The following is an 18,912-nucleotide window of genomic DNA, read 5'->3' on the forward strand; positions in this document are numbered from 1 at the left end:
GATCTCTCTGTACTTTGCTCCGTTCATCTTTCCCTCGATCCTGACTAGTCTCCCAGTACCTGCCGCTGAAAAACATCCCCACAGCAAGATGCTGCCACCACCATGCTTCACCGAAGCGATGGTGCCAGGTTTCCTCCAGACATGACGCTTGGCATTCAGGCCAAAGAGTTCAATCTTGGCTTCATCAGACAAGAGAATCTGTTTTTTCATGGTCTGAGAGTCCTTTAGGTGCCTTTTGGCAAACTCCAAGCGGTCAGTCATGTGCCTTTTACTGAGGAGTGGCTTCCATCTGACCACTCTACCATAAAGGCCTGATTAGTGGAGTGCTGCAGAGATGGGAGTACCTTCCAGAAGGACAACCATCTCCACAGAGAAGCTCTGATTTTTTTCTCTGACATGCACTGTCAACTGTGGGACCTTATATAGACAGGTGTGTGCCTTTCCAAATCATGTCCAATCAATTGAATTTACCACAAGTGCTCTAATCAAGTTGAAGAAACGTCTCAAGGATGATCAATGGAAACAGGATGAACCTGAGCTCAATTTCAAGTCTCATAGCGAAGGGTCTGAAAACCTATGTAAACAATATGTTTTTTTATTTTTAATAAATGTGAAAACATTTCTAAAAACCTGTTTTCACTTTGTCATTCTGGGGTATTGTGTGTAGATTGAGGAAAAAAATGCATTTAATCAATTTTAACAAAATGTGGAAATAGTGAAGGGGTCTGAATACTTTCCGAATGCACTGTATATGGGAGGGCATCAGAGGAAAACTGATCTCTAGCCAAGAATGGACATGATGACACAATGGAGACAAGACCATTTTGAAATTATGACTGTAGATTAAACAACCTGAGGCCTCAAGTCTTGTACTTATAAGAGCCTCCCTCCGCGCACGGTGCCATTGATGTACTAATGGGGTAAGAGAAATGAGATGGGAAATCCATGCTTTTGTGAGAGGAAGAAAGGAAAAGCTTTCACAGGTATATATATCATTAAGCAATTGAAAAAGCTAATTAGAGTTGTGGGATGAGATGTGCAGATCTCGTGGCTAATTATTACCATGGCAACCACGGCTCATGTGTAGATGATCCGAGGTGCAGATATACCTGGCTCTAACCAGAAAGGCTGTTTTTACAAATAGAGTAGGAGAGCTCCCTAGTGGTAAAACAATGGAAATGGCACCTGCCAACAGGGTCACATTTAGAAGACAAACATTGGGGAATGTTGCAGATAGAAATGTTATTAATAGAGCTGGAATGATGGGGCGGCAGGTATGGGCGTTGGGCCAGTAACCGAAAGGTCACTGGTTTGATTCCCCGAGCCAGTGGAAAATCTGTCGATGTGTCCTTAAGCAAGGCATGCCCAATTGCACCTGTAAGTCGCTCTGGATAAGAGCGTCTGCTAAACGACTTAAATGTAATGATACATTATTCTACATGTCAGAATATGTAGATTAGAACAAACTGGCCTGTCTGAACATTCCACGATGTTGTGTCCTGCTGAACACGCACCTGTTGAGTGCTGCAAACCAAGAGGACACTGTTGAGTTGAGAAAAATAATTTTTAATAAACACTATAGCTCTGTGCATTTCTTAAGACATCTCTAAGACAGAACAAAGCACTATCAGCATCACACAAAACGTATGTTCTAAGAGTTCGGCACTGTGAATAGAAACATTGTTATTTATTGACTCATTCAAAGCCTCATTTGTCACATCGTCCATGTTGGCTATGTCATAAACCTCCTGTGAAGTCCTTGTCAAACACCACTAACATCCTAATGACAGATGGTCCTTCTCCAAATGTACGAGACACGCATCAAGATTGTGAGATCTAGAGTTCATTCACAGAGACAAAGGACTGTGGGAAAGCGCTTTCTCATAGGAATCATACAAAACTAAGTCCCATGTAAAAACATATTTTTTTAAATAAAAACTACACTTTGTCCATGACAGCCAACAGAGGCTCATCATAAAACACTCCTTTTTACATGTGTCTCTTGGGGTCAATCTTCTCCAGGTGAACCAGGGGCTTGAGCTGCTCAGCGAAGCTGCGCATGTCCTCTGACATGGTATCCTGGCCCGCGGGGGCCAACACACTGAGCTCCACCAGGTAGGAGAGTGACAGCGGCTCAGTGTTCTCTGTATTCCCGGGGACCAGGATGCGAGACAGTTTACTCACCACCACTTTGAGCACGCCTTTGCGGAAAATGTGGCCCTTGGCTACGAACTCGTGGTCCATGCGGAAGCCCATTTCATTGAGGAAGTCGGGCAGGCTGTGCGAGGCGGCCACATCCACACAGTTGCGAACCAGCACGTGGCGGGACTTGTCACCCACCTCCGGCTGGCCCAGGTAGCGCAGGTGCCAGGGCACTGTGGGGTGGGAGAGGGAGCGGCGGGCTCGCAACAGGAACGGGTTGCCCTGCTGGCCCTTCAGCAGGTAGACCAGCTCATGGTCGGCAAACGTCTCGGGTTCCATGTTGTCACAAAGGCCCCGGAGGCGGTGCAATAGGCTTTCGAGGGCCTGGTCCAAGACGCTGCCTGAGTGTGGTGACATGACAGAACAGTGTAAGCAATGTTATATTAACAAGTGTAGCTTGAATCAGTGCAACTTGCCATGTGGACTTTTTAAGAGTGAATTGAAATGCTAATTCAAAAATGTAAAAGGCCTCAATGAAAATAGACAGCAATGTTCAATTATTGAAAATTAACTAACTGATACGGAGTGGACCAAGCCACAGCACAGGGGCTGGTATGGGTTCTTCAGCTGAACATGCAGTACATTCGTAAAGTATTCAGACCCCTTGACTTTATCCAGATTTTATTACGTTACAGCCTTATTCTAAAATTAATACAATACATTTTTTCCCCTCAATCTACACACAATACCCTATAATGACAAAGCAAAAACAGGTTTATAGAAATAAAAAACAGAAATACCTTATTTACGTAAGTATTCAGACCCTTTGCTATGAGACTTCAAATTGAGCTCAGGTGCATCCTGTTTCCATTGATCATATTTGAGATATTTCTACAACTTGATTGGAGTCCACCTGTGGTAAATTCAATTGATTGGACATGATTTGGAAAGACACACACCTGTCTATATAAGGTCCCACAGTTGACAGTGCATGGCAGAGCAAAAACCAAGCCATGAGGTTGAAGGAATTGTCTGTAGAGCTCCGAGACAGGATTGTGTCGAGGCACAGATCTGGGGAAGAGTACCAAAAAAAATCTGCACCATTGAAGGTCCCCAAGAACACAGTAGCCTCCATCATTCTTAAAAATGGAAGAAGTTTGGAACCACCAAGACTTCCTAGAGCTGGGCAATCGGGGGAGAAGGTCCTTGGTCACTCTGACACAGCTCCAGACTTCCTCTGTGGAGATGGGAGAACCCGCTTGGCATTTGCCAAAAGGCACCTAAAGGACTCAGACCATGAGAAACAAGATTCTCTGGTCTGATGAAACCAAGATTGAACTCTTTGGCCTGAATGCCAAAGCATCACGTCTGGAAGAAACCTTGCATCATCCCTACGGGAAAGCATGGTGGTGGCAGCATCATGCTGTGGGGATGTTTTTCAGCAGCAGGGGCTGGGAGACTTGTCAGGGTCGAGCGAAAGATGAACGGAGCAAAGTACAAAGAGATCCTTGATGAAAACCTGCTCCAGAGCACTCAGGACCTAAGACTGGGGCAAAAGTTCACCTTCCAACAGGACAACGACCCTAAGCATACAGCCAAGACAATGCAGGAGTGGCTTCGGGACAAGTCTCCCTAATGTCCTTGAGTGGCCCAGCCAGAGCCCGGACTTGAACCCGATCGAACATCTCTGGAGTGACCTGAAAATAGCTGTGCAGCGATGCTCCTCATCCAACCTGACAGAGCTTTATAGGATTTGCAGAGAAGAATGGGAGAAACTCCCCAAATACCAGTGTGGCAAAATTGTAAAGTCATACCCAGGAAGACAAGGGGCTTGAGCTGTAATCACAGCCAAAGGTGCTTCAACAAAGCACTGAGTAAAGGGTCTGAATGCTTATGTAAATGTAATATTTTATTTATCTTTACATTCGCAAAACGTATTTTTTTGGTCATTATGTGGTATTGTGTGTAGATTGATGTGGGGGAAAAACGATTTAATACGTTTTATAATAAGGCTATAACGTAACAAAATGTGGAAAAATTGAAGGGGTCTGAATACTTTCCGAATGCACTGTATTTACATCTGGATATATTTTTCAAGACCCCTACAAGATACCCAACCACACTTCAGACACAGAACACCAAATAGGTACGCCTGCCCTACTGGAGACGTTTGAATCTCGACCGAGGTAAACTCACCTTGCAGCAGGTACTCCATCATGTTAATTGTGCCCCCCGTGATGGGCAGCACTGAGACTGGTGGGGCCTCCATCACTCGTCAGTGTCAGACAGGTCGCTAGAGCAATGGGAAAAATTAAAACACCTCAATCAATTCGTATTACATAGACTAACGTTATGACTATAAACATAATTTCTTAATGATTGCATCTCTAACCTAGCCATCTTTCCTGACAGGCTAAACTATCAGGCTAGTTAGAGCTAGTTTAGACAGTATCTTATTTCATTCAAACAAATAGTTAGCTAGCCAGTTAGCTAGCTAGCCAAATAAGCTACATAAAAAAAATTAAACAAGTCACCAATAAGAAAATGTCACTGAGAAATAAGGCAAAAATGCACTTAACTTACCTTATGTTTGGCGGCTTGGACTGTCGAGTATCAAGCTAACTTGCAACCTAGCTAACGTTAGCTCATAGTTACATTGAAACTAGCTAGCTACGTTGCTAGGCAGGTACAAATAAACGTTTTCAACTTTCACAGTGACAGATTGGCTAGAGTTGAGCCCGTGTGATGGGGGAGGAATAGCTAGCTAGCTATCATACTTCTCACCCAGATCCGCGTATGCTCATTGTGCAACGGTATGCAACAAGGGGCATTCAAGAACGGAAACGTTGTAGAGTTCTGAAAGTAACTCAGCGGCTCGATGAGTTCAAAATGTCACATTTCAGCAACTTCTTTACAAGTATGTCACAAATAAAATGTATAGACATATAAATACACAGGCTTTATGCTTTTTGAGATATAAAGCAGGCCTCTTCCTTTTATTTTTTTTTATAGTGGTTTAAAGGTTAAAAGTACAGAAGTGCTTGACACAGTGCAATACCAATTTAATACAAACAAAACAGTATGCCTTTTGTCATTTTGTGTGCCTGAGCACAATGGAAAAACTTGATTTAAACTATTTATTACGCCTCTCATCAAAGTAGTGTCATTCTTAGTTCCTAGACCCTGATATGACTGTACACACACTCATTGTCATTTCTGATGTCATCTCTCTGTTGGAATCTCCTGACCAAGGATGAATAAACAAGTGTAGTTTCTTCCTCCTGTTGAAAGGAGATGCATAGATGTATGTGCATAATACTATACTGATGTGCAACTAAACATCATCATCATCGTTTTTATCAAGAATAATAGTAGTAATGTCGGCTAGATAAGATAACTTACAAAGCTGGTCCCCTGGCCACCACAGAGAAGTTGATTGGCAGAAGCTTAAACATTTGAACAAACAGACAAACATTTCCATTAAAACAGATAGGGCCTCAAACTGCATTACCATCTCCAAACAATTGTATTAATCTTGTGATCTCCCCATCTTGAAAGATAACAATACGGAATATGTATCCTACCTGCGAGTATTCTCCATTTGAAATGGCATAATATAAACAGTGCCAGTGCAACAAGGAAAAGCCACACAGCTGCAGAGACTCCAGCTACTGTTGATGCCAGCCATTGAGTTTCTCGGTTATCTCGAGGAGTGGGCCCATTGTCTGTAAAAGAGGCAACAGTGTTGGGTAGTGTTACTACAGAAAATGCTGTTGGTAAAGTATCTGACAATCCTGTTGATGTTAGAGAACATGTGGAAAGTCAGTGAGATTGGGGTTGAAGAACCACTCCTTTTGGGTCTCACCTATGCTTTTGTTGGTGGTGTTGTTCAGAGCGGAGTCAAGTGCGTAATATGTGCTGGTAATCACATTCTTAGTTACTTCATGCATAAAACCACTGCTTGACACAGTGGTTATTACTGGCATGTGAGATTCTAAATAAAGAGATAGATGGTTAGGGTGAGCTGTAAACTATTTTAGTGTAGACAATCAATCTGCTTGCAAATGATCTCCATTTATAATAGGCTGACTAACCTTTTTCAAGAACAACTGAAGTGGACAATCCATTTGTGATCTTGTCATTTTTATACAATTCACATGAGTATATTCCTTGATCCTCCTCTGTAAAAGGGCTGATTACAAGTGAACGATTCCTTAAAACACTCTTTCTATGCCATAAATCTTTGGAAAGGAGATGTAGGCCACTTTTATCCTCATGAAAAATCTGGGTGCGGCGCTGACCAACATTGGTTGTACTGTAAAACCAGCTAAAAGATTCTGGATGATTTTCATTACTTATGCAGGGTATCAACAATTTTCTCCCAAGCGGTATGTGAAGAGGACTTGAAGATTCTACAACAGATTGATAAAAACAATAAGAAAGTACAATAGCATTACATGAAAGTACTGTTTATAAAGGGTTTATAAAATGTTTATATGTAAGGAATGGATGAATAAATGATGACTTGATGGTTGAAATAGTTATCAATTTCTCTTATGCCTATAGAAAACAATAACAACATAATGTTAATTCAGCTTCATCAATAGCCTAAACAAATCGCTCAATGCATGTCCTATTTGATTAAACTGATTAGCAGGTTTTCAACGTCCAGAGAGACATTTGAATATTGAAATTTCAATGAGTACTCAAAAACATATATTTTAAGTTTCTGTGGTACATCTGTATGCTAATTGTTTGGCTGTATAACAGTGTACAATAAGGTTAAACACTGTATAGCCTTTCAATACATATGTGAGAATTCTAACCCCCAGGTAGTTTCACTCAGCTAAGTATTGAGTGATATTAATGTTTTTGTAAATTTCAGACACTTACCTGATGTTGGATATGAGGCCCAAACCATAAATACAATAATTATGGCAGAGGTAGCGATCATGATTACAATAAACAGTGTTGAGGCAGAGATTAGTCCCTACTTAAGCATTGTATTTAAAACAGCCACAAGTAATTTGCTTTAAAAAGTGTAGGCTACAGGCCTATGCCGAAACTGCCACTTAATGATTGTAATTTAAAGCTATAGGAAATTAAGCAGAAGTTACAAATCACAAATCGAACAGTTGATTCAGTAGGAAACAGGAATAAGAAATAATACTTTACATAAACATTTATCAACACCTCCCACACAGATGTTTCCTCTGAACCAATGGCATAGGCTGTGGTGTAGGTGTCAGTGACACAAAATGGGGTCCTTGACTAATGTGGTCTGGAGCTCCATTTTCCATCAGCGGGTTTGCATGCAACTTCGTGCAAGGCATTAACACCAAATGTGAAATCTGATGTGTTAATTGAGAGCATGTCATTAGTCACTAGGCTTATAAGCCTTCATCGGAAATGTTGGTTCCATTTCGTTGCAATTGCTGTTAGATACTGTAATGTTTCGACATAGATCGTGGCCTTTATGTTGTTATTCAGAGAGGGATAGCCAATCAAAGGGTTAACAGGAAGTCAACATGTGCTACCTGATTACAGTATATCATCTACTATATAATATAGTGGAGGTTGATGTCCAATGTCCAACATTTGTTTGTATTTTGTCCAGCAGTGTCCTCCTCCTGGGGTTCCCCAAGGTTGTGTGTTCTCCTGATAATATAGAGCTATAATCAGTCATGATGACTGTCAGGTGGGGAAACATGATTCAGATATTTGCAGAGCTGAATATTTGAAGATATCAAAGATTTAAGAATAAACAAGAATTAGATACATCAAGGCAAATAATTGGTATGCAGTGCCTTGTCTGCTCTGGCAGGCTGGACTCCGCCCCTCAACATTTATCACCCAATGACCTCAAACCACCCACCCTACTCTCTTCTGCTTCTCGCAGTTGTCTTCTCGTTACCTTTTGTTGTAAAAGTTGTCAAGGGTAGGCTTCGGCAGTTAGACGTCCATTGCAATGGAGTTATTTGAAACGTTGAAAAAAGTGACGCTAGATTCCTATCGCATTCATCACTTGGTTGCGATATTTAGCTTGGTCTATGTCATTCTTAAAATCTCTAAACTTATTGTCAAAAGGAATGAATGGATTCGGGCGCTCGAGACATTCCCAGGACCACCAAAACACTGGCTTTTCGGGCATGTACGAGAGGTAGGTTAAAATAAGAATTTCTCGAACGTGCACATTGAGTGACTTCGACATTGTAGCTTCAGCTGCAAGTTTCGGTGTCACGCTCGTGCGTTTGCTGCTTTATAATATAAGTGCATGTTTTCTCTGTTGTCTTGCAGTTTAAACAAGATGGGAACGATATGTATAAGGTTGTCAAATGGGGAGAATCGTACCCCCTTGCATTTCAAATGTGGTTTGGTCCATTTGTTTCCATCCTCAATATTCACCATCCAGATTATGTGAAAACCATCCTGGCATCAACAGGTTGGTCTCTTTGGAACGACAATACTCACATCATTATTTAAACTAGTTGCATCTATGTATGTCTATCTATGGAATCTCAGTACATGTGATAGGATACCTATTCACTCTCTTTCTAATAGAGCCCAAAGATGACCTTTCATACAGATTTCTTATTCCATGGATAGGTAAGGTTGCATTGTCTTTGCCATAATCACATATGTTACAAATATTGAACCAACAACATTAGATTCTATATATTTAACTGCAGATATTTTAAGAATAGGCATTTTCTAATATTCATCCTTTTGGGTGCAGTTCCGGTTTTCAATAGCATTATGACCCATGCCACTTAGGCAATTATACAGTTATGGTTATAATGTACACTACCGTTCAAAAGTTTGGGGTCACTTAGACATTTCCTTGTTTTTGAAAGAAAAGCACATTTTTTGTCCATTAAAATAACATCAAATAGATCAACAATACAGTGTAGACATTGTTAATGTTGTAAATGACTATTGTAGCTGGAAACGGCAGATTTTTTTTTAATGGAATATCTACATATGCGTACAGAGGCCCATTATCAGATGGGATGGAATGCTGGCCTTCTAGCCAGAGTTGCAAAGAAAAAAACATATCTCAGACTGGCCAATAGAAAAAAAAAAGATTACGATGGGCAAAAGAACACACACACTGGACAGAGGAACTCTGCCTAGAAGGCCAGCATCCCGGAGTCGCCTCTTCACTGTTGACGTTGAGACTGGTGTTTTGCGGGTACTATTTAATGAAGCTGCCAGTTGTGGACTTGTGAGGCGTCTGTTTCTCAAACTAGACACTCTAATGTACTTATCCTCCCACTCCTCTTTCTATTCTGGTTAGAGCCATGTTGCGCTGTTCTGTGAAGGGAATAGTACACAGCTTTGTACGAGATCTTCAGTTTCTTGGCAATTTCTTGCATGGAATAGCCTTCACTTCTCATAACTAGAATAGACTGACGAGTTTCAGAAGAAAATTATTTGTTTCTTGTCATTTTGAGCCTGTAATCAAACCCACAAATGCTGATGCTCCAGATACTCAACTAGTCTAAAGAAGGCCAGTTTTATTTCTTCTTTAATCAGGACAACAGTTTTCAGCTGTGCTAACATAATTGCAAAAGGGTTTTCTAATGATCAATTAGCCTTTTAAAATGATAAACCTGCATTAGCTAACACAACGTGCCATTGGAACACAGGAGTGATGGTTGCTGATAATGGGTCTCTGTACGCCTAAGTAGATATTCCATAAAAAATCTGCAGTTTCCAGCTGCAATAGTCATTTACAACATTAACAATGTCTACACTGTATTTCTGATCAATTTGATGTTATTTTAAGGGCAGAAATGCGCTTTTCTTTAAAAACAGGGACATTTCTAAGTGACCCCAAACTTTTGAACGGTAGTGTATGTTCTTTACCTCTATTCTTTTGCATGAACGCACAACATATGTGTTTCTCAGGATGTGCTCTCTGTCTCTCTCTCTCTAGGGGATGGTTTACTGGTGTCTGGAGGTCAGAAATGGTTCCGCCACAGAAGACTCCTGACCCCTGGCTTCCATTACGATGTTTTAAAGCCCTATGTCAAAATGATGTCTGATTCTGCCAAAACTATGCTGGTGCAATTTGTTATCTCTACCCTAATTACTGTATAGTTTGACAACCATAGCCTATTTAGGGGGGGACTTCTGGATACAAAAAAAAAGCTAATTGCATAAGAGTTAACGTTACATATTCTCCCAACTGTATTAGAATGCTGTATCGTTTGACAACTGTATTTGGAGGGAAATTCTGCATGAACAAGCTAAAGGGGTAATTTCATTTAATAAGGGAGTGATGTACTATGAGTATGTGCAAGTATGTGCAAGTTGACTATGTCTGTCCTCTTTCTGTTCCAGGACAAATGGGAGACTCACTCTAAATCCGACGAGTCATTTGAGTTATTTGAGCATGTGAGCCTCATGACACTGGACAGCATTATGAAGTGTGCCTTCAGCTCCAACACTAACTGCCAGACAGTGCGAGGGGGAGAGAGGTCAGTCAGTTAAATGTTTTTAACCACTGCATTATCTGCCATTTACATCTGCCCATGTTGAAAATCTTGTCCTGTCAGTGTTAATGGTATAAAAATTGAAAGCTGGTAAAGGATCAGATTTTCCTTTTAGATCATAATTCATATGATTATATAGACAGAGGGGACCTGATCCTAGATCAGCACTCCTACTCAGAGACTCTTTGTGAGTACGGGCCCAGAGATTTTCGGGCCAGATCACATGATCAGGAAAAACTCAGGGCCTTGCCTATAAGCAATGATTGAGAGGAAGTAACTTGTACTTTTCTGTTGTTTTACTCTCATTTCAGTGGAACCAACTCGTACATCAAAGCTGTGTACGAGCTCAGTGATCTGGTGAATGTCCGCCTCCGGACCTTTCCCTACCACAGCGAGTGGATCTTCCAACTTAGCCCACATGGGTACAAATACAGGAAAGCATGCAATGTAGCACACAGTCATACAGGTGCGTTCTGTGAATGAAGGTTGAAATTATTATCTTAATCCCCTGCACCAGCAGGCCTCAGCCCTGAAAACATTTATATGTATGAATTTGACAAAGCAAATATACGCTGAAAAAGCAGCATGTATGCATTCGCCTTGTGGAGTATGCATGTATGTATTTCCTATTGATTATACATCTTGTATTCATGTACAGCTATTGGCTTAACCATGTTATAACCATGTCATAAGAATGAGCTATGCTGCTGCTGCTATGTCTGATGCTCTCCCATGATGTGTTCCTCGGGAGTTTTTCCCTAGCCTCCGTGCTTCTACATCTGCATTGCTTGCTGTTTGGGGTTTTAGGCTGGGTTTCTGTATAGAACTTTGTGACATCTATGATGTAAATAGGGCTTTATAAATACATTTGATCGAACATTTTATTGATGCCCTCTGCTTGTAGAGGAAATCATACGAAAGCGAAAAGAAGCCTTAAAGGACGAAAAGGAACTGGGCAGGATACAGGCTAAGAGAAACCTGGACTTTCTGGATATCCTGCTCTGCGCGCGAGTACGTCACACCTCTATTACGCTACTACACTATTATCCACCATTATGCCATTTATGCAATCATCTAACCAGGTCATTAGTTAAAACGGCTACATCGGCGATGACATAGTGTGTCATTGAATGAAGCCAGTTCGAAAAGAAACTCGTCGTAGCCTCAAGATCGCCAGTGTGCTAGAGTTTCTTTTCTATTCATTATATTCTCTCTCCATGCAACTGGTAACACGATAGCCTGAGTGCCAGTTTGTTTTTGCTATCCAACTCCCTTGTCAGTCATTGTCATGCCAAACACATGGCTTGGCTTGACAATGAGCCATGGAGTTGGCAAGAGAACAAACCGATCTGAGACCAGGCTAGCAATATTATAGGTCTGCGAGTTATACCTTTTCCATAAAATGAAGCCAAACAAGGAAGAACATGCAAGGATCTGATTGTTCCTTATGGTTTTCAATCCAGGACGAGGACCAGCAGGGCCTGTCAGATGAGGCTATCCGAGCGGAGGTGGACACCTTCATGTTTGAGGGGCACGACACCACAGCCAGTGGGATCTCCTGGACCCTGTACAGCCTGGCCTGCAACCCGGAGCACCAGCAGATCTGCAGGGACGAGGTCATCAGCGCCCTGGAGGGGAGGGACACCATGGAATGGTAGGTTCTACTGTCCAGGGCCCGTATTCATAAAGCGCCTCAGAGTAGGAACGCTGATCATGATGATTTAAAAGACAAAACTCATCCTAGATCAGCACTCCTACTCTGAGAGGCGTTATGAATACGGGCCCTGATTTAATGTCCTGATCATGTTGCATGTTAGATATGCATTCATTTGGCTGGAGGAGAGTGACAAGTGGAAGGCTGTACTGTCCAGATTTATTGTTCAGAGATCATGCTGTGGGGTGTATTTCAGTTTCATGGTTTTATTTGGTTATTTTACAGTCCGCAGCTACAATATATATATATAAATGACTCTTTTGTTACTTTGGGGATCATTTAACCTTTTATTGCAGTGGGCTAAATCAGGGTCACTCAGAGTGATTCTGGGTAGTCTTAAACAAATCTACTTTGAAACAAAAGTATACACCTCACACACATGGTTATGGGCTGTACCATGTCACCTGTACCATGTCAGATATAGAGTTGAAATGTATTACATTTAGATTTTGCATCCCAATATTCCACTTTATATACATCACAGAAGACTGAAATATAACAAAATAGTTTGACATAGAAACACTGGATTTTCTTCATACATTTTTTAAATATTTATTCATTATGAAATGATGCAAAATATGAATAACATTCCACCCATGAGGCCAAAGAGGGCGCTTTTGGTAATTGACTGCAGCTAAGGGCTACATAATCACCAACAGGCTCCATGTTTGGAACTAGTTACCAAAGCCTTTCCTTTATTTTAGATATAGAGTAAAGGAAGGGAAATCAGCCTGTATTTGCTCTTTGATTGGAGCCACACAATACATGGCAACGTGTTTACTAAAAGAGAATTGATATAAAGATAATGTTCTGCATTCTTCAGGGAAGATCTCAGTAAAATACCGTACACAACCATGTGTATAAAGGAATCCCTCCGCCTCTACCCTCCTGTACCTGGGATGTCCAGGAAGTTAACCAAACCTATGACATTCTTCGATGGGAGGACTGTGCCTAAAGGTAAATGTGTACATTTAAAAAAAAAAATGTTACATTGTGATGTACTGAAGGGGACTTTTTTGTACATTTTACTGGACTGAGGCGAGATAGTGGTAGGAGAGTGGGTCACACAGGCAGTGGGTCGGAATCAAACCCATGCTGACACTGGTAGGTATATTTGCTGTAGGCAGTGGAACTAACCACTACACCGACCACTCCAGGCCATGCAGGGGACTTTTTTAAATTATAGTTTTAAAGGCACAATGGTTCTGTGCCTTAACATGACAGTCCTCCCTAACCTTTGCCTCAGTCACCGGCTATAACAAATTAAATATTAACTCATGTTTGTTTGTCTACAGGGCTAGTTCTCCTTATTGCATTGTGATTAGGTCACCAACTCGTTAGAATGTAGAGACTAACTGGAACAGTGTGTCTCTACAATCAGTGTTTATACACTGCTCAAAAAAAATAAAGGAAACACTTAAACAACACAATGTAACTCCAAGTCAATCACACTTCTGTGAAATCAAACTGTTCACTTAGAAAGCAACACTGATTGACAATACATTTCACATGCTGTTGTGCAAATGGAATAGACAACAGGTGGAAATTATAGGCAATTAGCAAGACACCGCCAATAAAGGAGTGGTTCTGCAGGTGGTGACCACAGACAACTACTCAGTTCCTATGCTTCCTGGCTGATGTTTTGGTCACTTTTGAATGCTGGCGGTGCTTTCACTCTAGTGGTAGCATGAGACGGAGTCTACAACCCACACAAGTGGCTCAGGTAGTGCAGCTCATCCAGGATGGCACATCAATGCGAGCTGTGGCAAGAAGGTTTGCTGTGTCTGTCAGCGTAGTGTCCAGAGCATATAATTAATCTTTCTTTTCTCCCTCTAGGTTGTCTTGTTGGAACCAGCATTTTTGGCATTCATAGGAACGCAACCGTTTGGGAGAACCCTAACGTAAGCACACAGTCTTGATGAACACAATTTCCTCATGAACATTTCACAGGGTTAATATCATTTGTGATTAGTAGTAGAAGGAATGCTAGCTTGAACAGCTGAACATGCATCATACAATCATGTGTTTCTGGTCTAGAGTATTGACAGAGGAAGGGGCTATTGCTGGGTTAGCTTGTCATGAAATCCTTATGACCTAGCAGTAAGCCCATGGGTCTGACTTTGACTAGTCTATCGCTATAAGAGTCAGGGTATACACAATAGGGAACTGAAACCTGTTTATACAAGCCTGGTGGCAGTTTGTCTCACCAGCCTGGTTTGTTTGTGCTGTCTTGCCAACTCATATGGTCATGTTTGCAGTGACAATGAACAAGACAACACAAACATATTTGGGACCAGCTGTCTACATATATGGTCTTTTCCACTGTTTCTACTTACTATTTGTCTCTCTTCTATTTTGTATTCTCGTAGGCATTCGACCCACTCCGATTTCTGCCCAAGAACTCTGCAAAAAGATCACCCCATGCCTTTGTCCCCTTCTCTGCCGGCCCAAGGTTCGTTACCACACCAGTGCCATGTGACTCAGCCACTATTTAAGAGAGCAGCATTGGCAGCAGCGTTTGGTTCTCACATTAGTAGTCTGGGTCTAGGATGGAATCATAGACCTACTCATTTACCTGACTGGATTTTGGAGCCCTTCGGTCCCTTGATGTTTGTGACTTAGATCCAAGCTAACTATAGGAACACCCATTGTTGTGTCAAAGGGGGATGGGACATAGCATGGTCCCAGATCTGTTTTGTACTGTCTTGTTTGGCATGACAATGAAAGTAGGAGTTGTCAAAATAGCACAAACGGATCTGGGATCAGGCTAGATCCCATCCCCCTCTGACACAACAGTAGTTATTATAGGTCTGTGGAGTAGACACAGGCTGAACTCACTTCAAAGAGCTGTAGGTTCTGTCTAATGATATGGTAATGTTTTATTATATAAAAGAGATATAAACCTTTGATAATCTTACCGCATAACTTCTTTATTACACAGGGTGAATGTACAGTAGTTCTACAACACAATTCTTTCAATGTCTTTTTCTCCCTCTGTAGAAACTGCATTGGGCAGAACTTTGCCATGAATGAGCTGAAGGTGGTGGTGGCACAGACACTCAAGCGATATCAGCTGACCGAGGACCCAATGAAGAAACCAAAAATGATTCCAAGACTGGTGCTCCGCTCACTCAATGGGATCCATGTGAAAATCAAACCTGTCGATCTTGTACCATAAGGAATGTTAGTTGCACTTTTATTATCAGGCATAGGCTACTGTTTGTGGAATGTTCATATGAATTTGTTTTTAACATGCTAATTCACCAGGAAATGGGAAATAAAACTTAGATTTAAGGAATATTTTTCAAATATTAACTTCTCAAAGCTATACTCAGAATTGTAATTTAAATATCCATGTAAAGGGAATTTTATATAATCTCTTAAATACAAAGATTAATTTAACACTAATTTATCTTACTAATATTTTGCCAGTAATTAACTGCCTAAATGTTGTTTGTTTTTCCTTTTGACATATAGCCTATGGTAAGTCAATGTCCCTTGTCAGTGATGTGACATTTTGAAAAGGAATAGACACAGGATTGAGTTAATGTTATTGTCACTATTTTAATTAAACGTGTGGTGCAAACCACTCAGGAAATTGCTGGTGTAATCCATTAATTTGCGTTCTCTCAAATCAATGTATTTTCAAGACAGTTCCGTTGAGAGTGTACCTCTGTCCCTTTAAGAACAATAAGAAGTTCTTTTAACATGATTTCTCTTCGTTGTTATCCATAACATATCCAAGCCTATTCGGTTTACCAGGCAAGTTTGTATTTTGCATGGTGTTTCCAGCACGCTACCTCACGTAACTTAACACTTCTTCCCTCGCTGCCACTTGAATCGACATAGCACTTCAAATTATTTTTTAAAATACATAAAACAATCAATTTAAGTACTATGGGATAGTTCACCCAGATTACAAAGGTAATATTGGTTTCCTTACCCTGTAAGCAGTCTGTGTACAAGGTGCGACAGCAATCCATGCTCTGGTTTAGTTTCCCTGGCACTGTTTCAACACGCTATCCCATTCAAGTCATGGGACCGGTTTTAGCATTTTTCACGCATCATGTTCAAATAATCTAAGTGAGCTTGAGCTTCACAATCAATTTGAGATACTGTTGGATGACTTGGACATGATGCACAAACAATTCTAATATCAGTCCCATGACTTGAATGGGATTTGTGTCACAAATGCTAAAACAGTGCAAGGGAAATTCAACCAAAGCATGAATTGCTGTCATACCTTGTCCATAGACTGCTTACAGGGTAAGAAAACCAATGTGTCATTTGTTTGAGTAAACTCTCTTTTACAATGCTTATAATTTTGGATGGTAAATCCTACCATGTGGTGATGTGAATGTGTTCCTTCCTTGTTGTGGTGATTTGGGGAACAAAACGGAAAATAATAGATGGTCAGAAACCCACTGAGAAAGCAGTGGAAATGCAAAATGATTCAATGTCCACACCCATCCACAAAACCAGTGCTTTAATACTAGTGAGTTTTCTATGCATTGGACAGGTCACTGACCCTAACTATATTGTTGTTAAATGATTCTAAACTTGACTTGTTGGACTGGTATTCATAATGACTAGAGAAAGCAGCCATCCTGAACATCAGTAATGCACGGTGCCACATCAGGGGCCTGTGCAGGAGGATGTAACGTTGCCGAACGTTCAGATAGACAATTTCTGTTCTACACAACACATTTGTCTGATAGGGAATCGTGTCAGCTGTATTCAGTCTATTTCTATCTGCAATAATAAAGTGCTTTCCAATCCCTAAATACACCCAAGATGCTATGGGTTGGAAATTCCAATTCTCTTCAATGAGGAATTTGGTTTACTTTCTGAATTGACTGGATTTGAAATGGAATTGAGTATGTATGTAAAGTCTGAACCACCACCCAACAGTTAGCATCCATGCCACTGAATAAAGGGTCACACTAGATGGGCATCTCCCACCTGATGGATTGAGAAACATTAAGTGCTGTTTGGGCTGGCCTTCACCACATAACTGACAGACTGGCATGCTCTGACCAACACTGATGGCTGTGTTCAAAGTCCTCACAAATGAGTCTGCCTGTTCAATGTTTGTCTATGAAATATTCTGTACCAGGCCAAACACTTCATGCAATGTGCTGGTAGATACTGAGATAGCTACTATCCTTGGAATGCAAAAAATAACTGACAAAAACCCAATTTAATCATGGTGTTTGAAGATATAGGCCTACTACCACCACGTAAAAATGACAATACTCTGTAAACCGCACATAAAAACATGTTTGTGACAAACTTCATTTTTTATTTACAGTGTATTATGTGAATGAAAAAAGCCATCATCCGAAAGAGGAACAAAAGGTCTGGGCACACATGTCTGTCCATCTGTACAAAGTTGATACAAATAGCATGGCTTGTGCAAGAATGCTCAAATATAAACAAATGTTTATGTGGCTGGTGTGAATTTATGTGGCTGGTGTGAAACTAACGCAGTTCTTTGAACATCAAGAAGCTCAATTCTGAGAGCCCTTTTATGGGTGTGATGCAAGACCATGTGTACCATATTTAAAAATGAATCATTTCAAAGGCCTGCAAAACAATAATTAACAGCAAATTGCACCAACTGAGAACCTTACCACCTTTTATTTCATGTGACCAATCCATTTTAAATCGGTGGCTCAGATCAGGCAAATTTACATTGTACATATCGCCATCTAGAGGACTACAGGACTCACTAAATTTCAGGCAGAGTTGCAACTCACAGGTCATACCGATATCTTTTTGATACTGGGCTGACAGCATTTAAAAATACTCTGTGCAGGCTATTCATGTTTTTTTATTACAGAGATTGATTGTGAATGTAAACTGATTAAACATAACATTCTCTCCTCACGGCACTCATCTTGATAGAAGTGTAAAAATATAAAGCTACAGTCCTATTCCGTCTTTAGAAAATGACATTTTTCAGAAACTCTGAACTGCTTATGTGAATTCCTATAATAATCCATCTTGTATAAAACAGTTTTACAAATAGATATTTAAAAAAAAGAAATGTACAGTGCATTTGGAAAGTATTCAGACTCCTTGACTTTTTCCAGTGTTATGTTAAAGCAATATTCTAGAATGGATTAAATTTAAAACATACCTTAATCTACACACAACACCCCATAATGACAAGGCAAAAACAGTTAGAAAATTTGCTCAATTTATATAATAAATAAATACCTTATTTACATAAGTATTCAGACCCTTTGCTATGAGACTCTAAATTGAGCTCAGGTGCATCCTGTTTCCATTTATAATCCTTGAGATGTTTTTACAACTAAATTGGAGTCCACCTGTGGTAAATTCAATTGATTGGACATGATTTGGAAAGGCACACACACACCTGTCTATATAAAAGGTCCCACAGTTGACACTGCATTTCAGAGTAAAAACCAAGCCATGAGGTCGAAGAAATTGTCCGTAGAGTACCGAGACAGGATTGTGTCGAGGAACACCAAAAAATGTCTGCAGGACTGAAGGTCCCCAAGAACACAGTGAAGTTAGGAACCGCCAAGA

The 18,912-nt window shown here is 40.6% G+C and overlaps 1 protein-coding gene and 1 long non-coding RNA gene across 3 annotated transcripts; one reads left to right on the top strand and one right to left on the bottom strand.

Annotated features, from left to right (window-relative positions):
• Positions 1-1,550: 1,550 nt before the first annotated feature.
• LOC106605106 (mediator of RNA polymerase II transcription subunit 18) lies at positions 1,551-7,321 on the bottom strand. The gene is made up of 8 exons (XR_001328795.2): positions 7,036-7,321; positions 6,237-6,554; positions 6,008-6,136; positions 5,727-5,867; positions 5,545-5,588; positions 4,726-5,423; positions 4,339-4,435; positions 1,551-2,543 (listed from the first exon to the last, which is right to left on the bottom strand). It is a non-coding gene; the product is annotated as a mediator of RNA polymerase II transcription subunit 18 (long non-coding RNA).
• A 528-nt stretch (positions 7,322-7,849) lies between these two features.
• On the top strand, positions 7,850-15,952 carry LOC106605105 (cytochrome P450 4B1). Of its 2 annotated transcripts, XM_014200421.2 has the most exons (13): positions 7,850-8,302; positions 8,440-8,584; positions 8,704-8,748; positions 10,082-10,209; positions 10,343-10,402; positions 10,489-10,625; positions 10,952-11,106; positions 11,545-11,651; positions 12,104-12,294; positions 13,178-13,311; positions 14,191-14,255; positions 14,724-14,806; positions 15,355-15,952. In XM_014200421.2, the coding sequence occupies exons 1-13, from the start codon at positions 8,111-8,113 to the stop codon at positions 15,530-15,532; spliced, it is 1,620 nt and encodes a 539-aa protein (XP_014055896.1). In that variant the 5' UTR covers positions 7,850-8,110; the 3' UTR covers positions 15,533-15,952. The 2 variants fall into 2 exon arrangements, with proteins under 2 accessions (XP_014055896.1, XP_014055897.1); XM_014200422.2 differs by lacking the exon at positions 10,343-10,402 and having other exon boundaries at positions 7,855-8,302.
• Positions 15,953-18,912: the final 2,960 nt, after the last annotated feature.

Source organism: Salmo salar, chromosome ssa05, assembly GCF_905237065.1.
Source record: "Salmo salar chromosome ssa05, Ssal_v3.1, whole genome shotgun sequence".
NCBI lineage: Eukaryota > Metazoa > Chordata > Actinopteri > Salmoniformes > Salmonidae > Salmo > Salmo salar.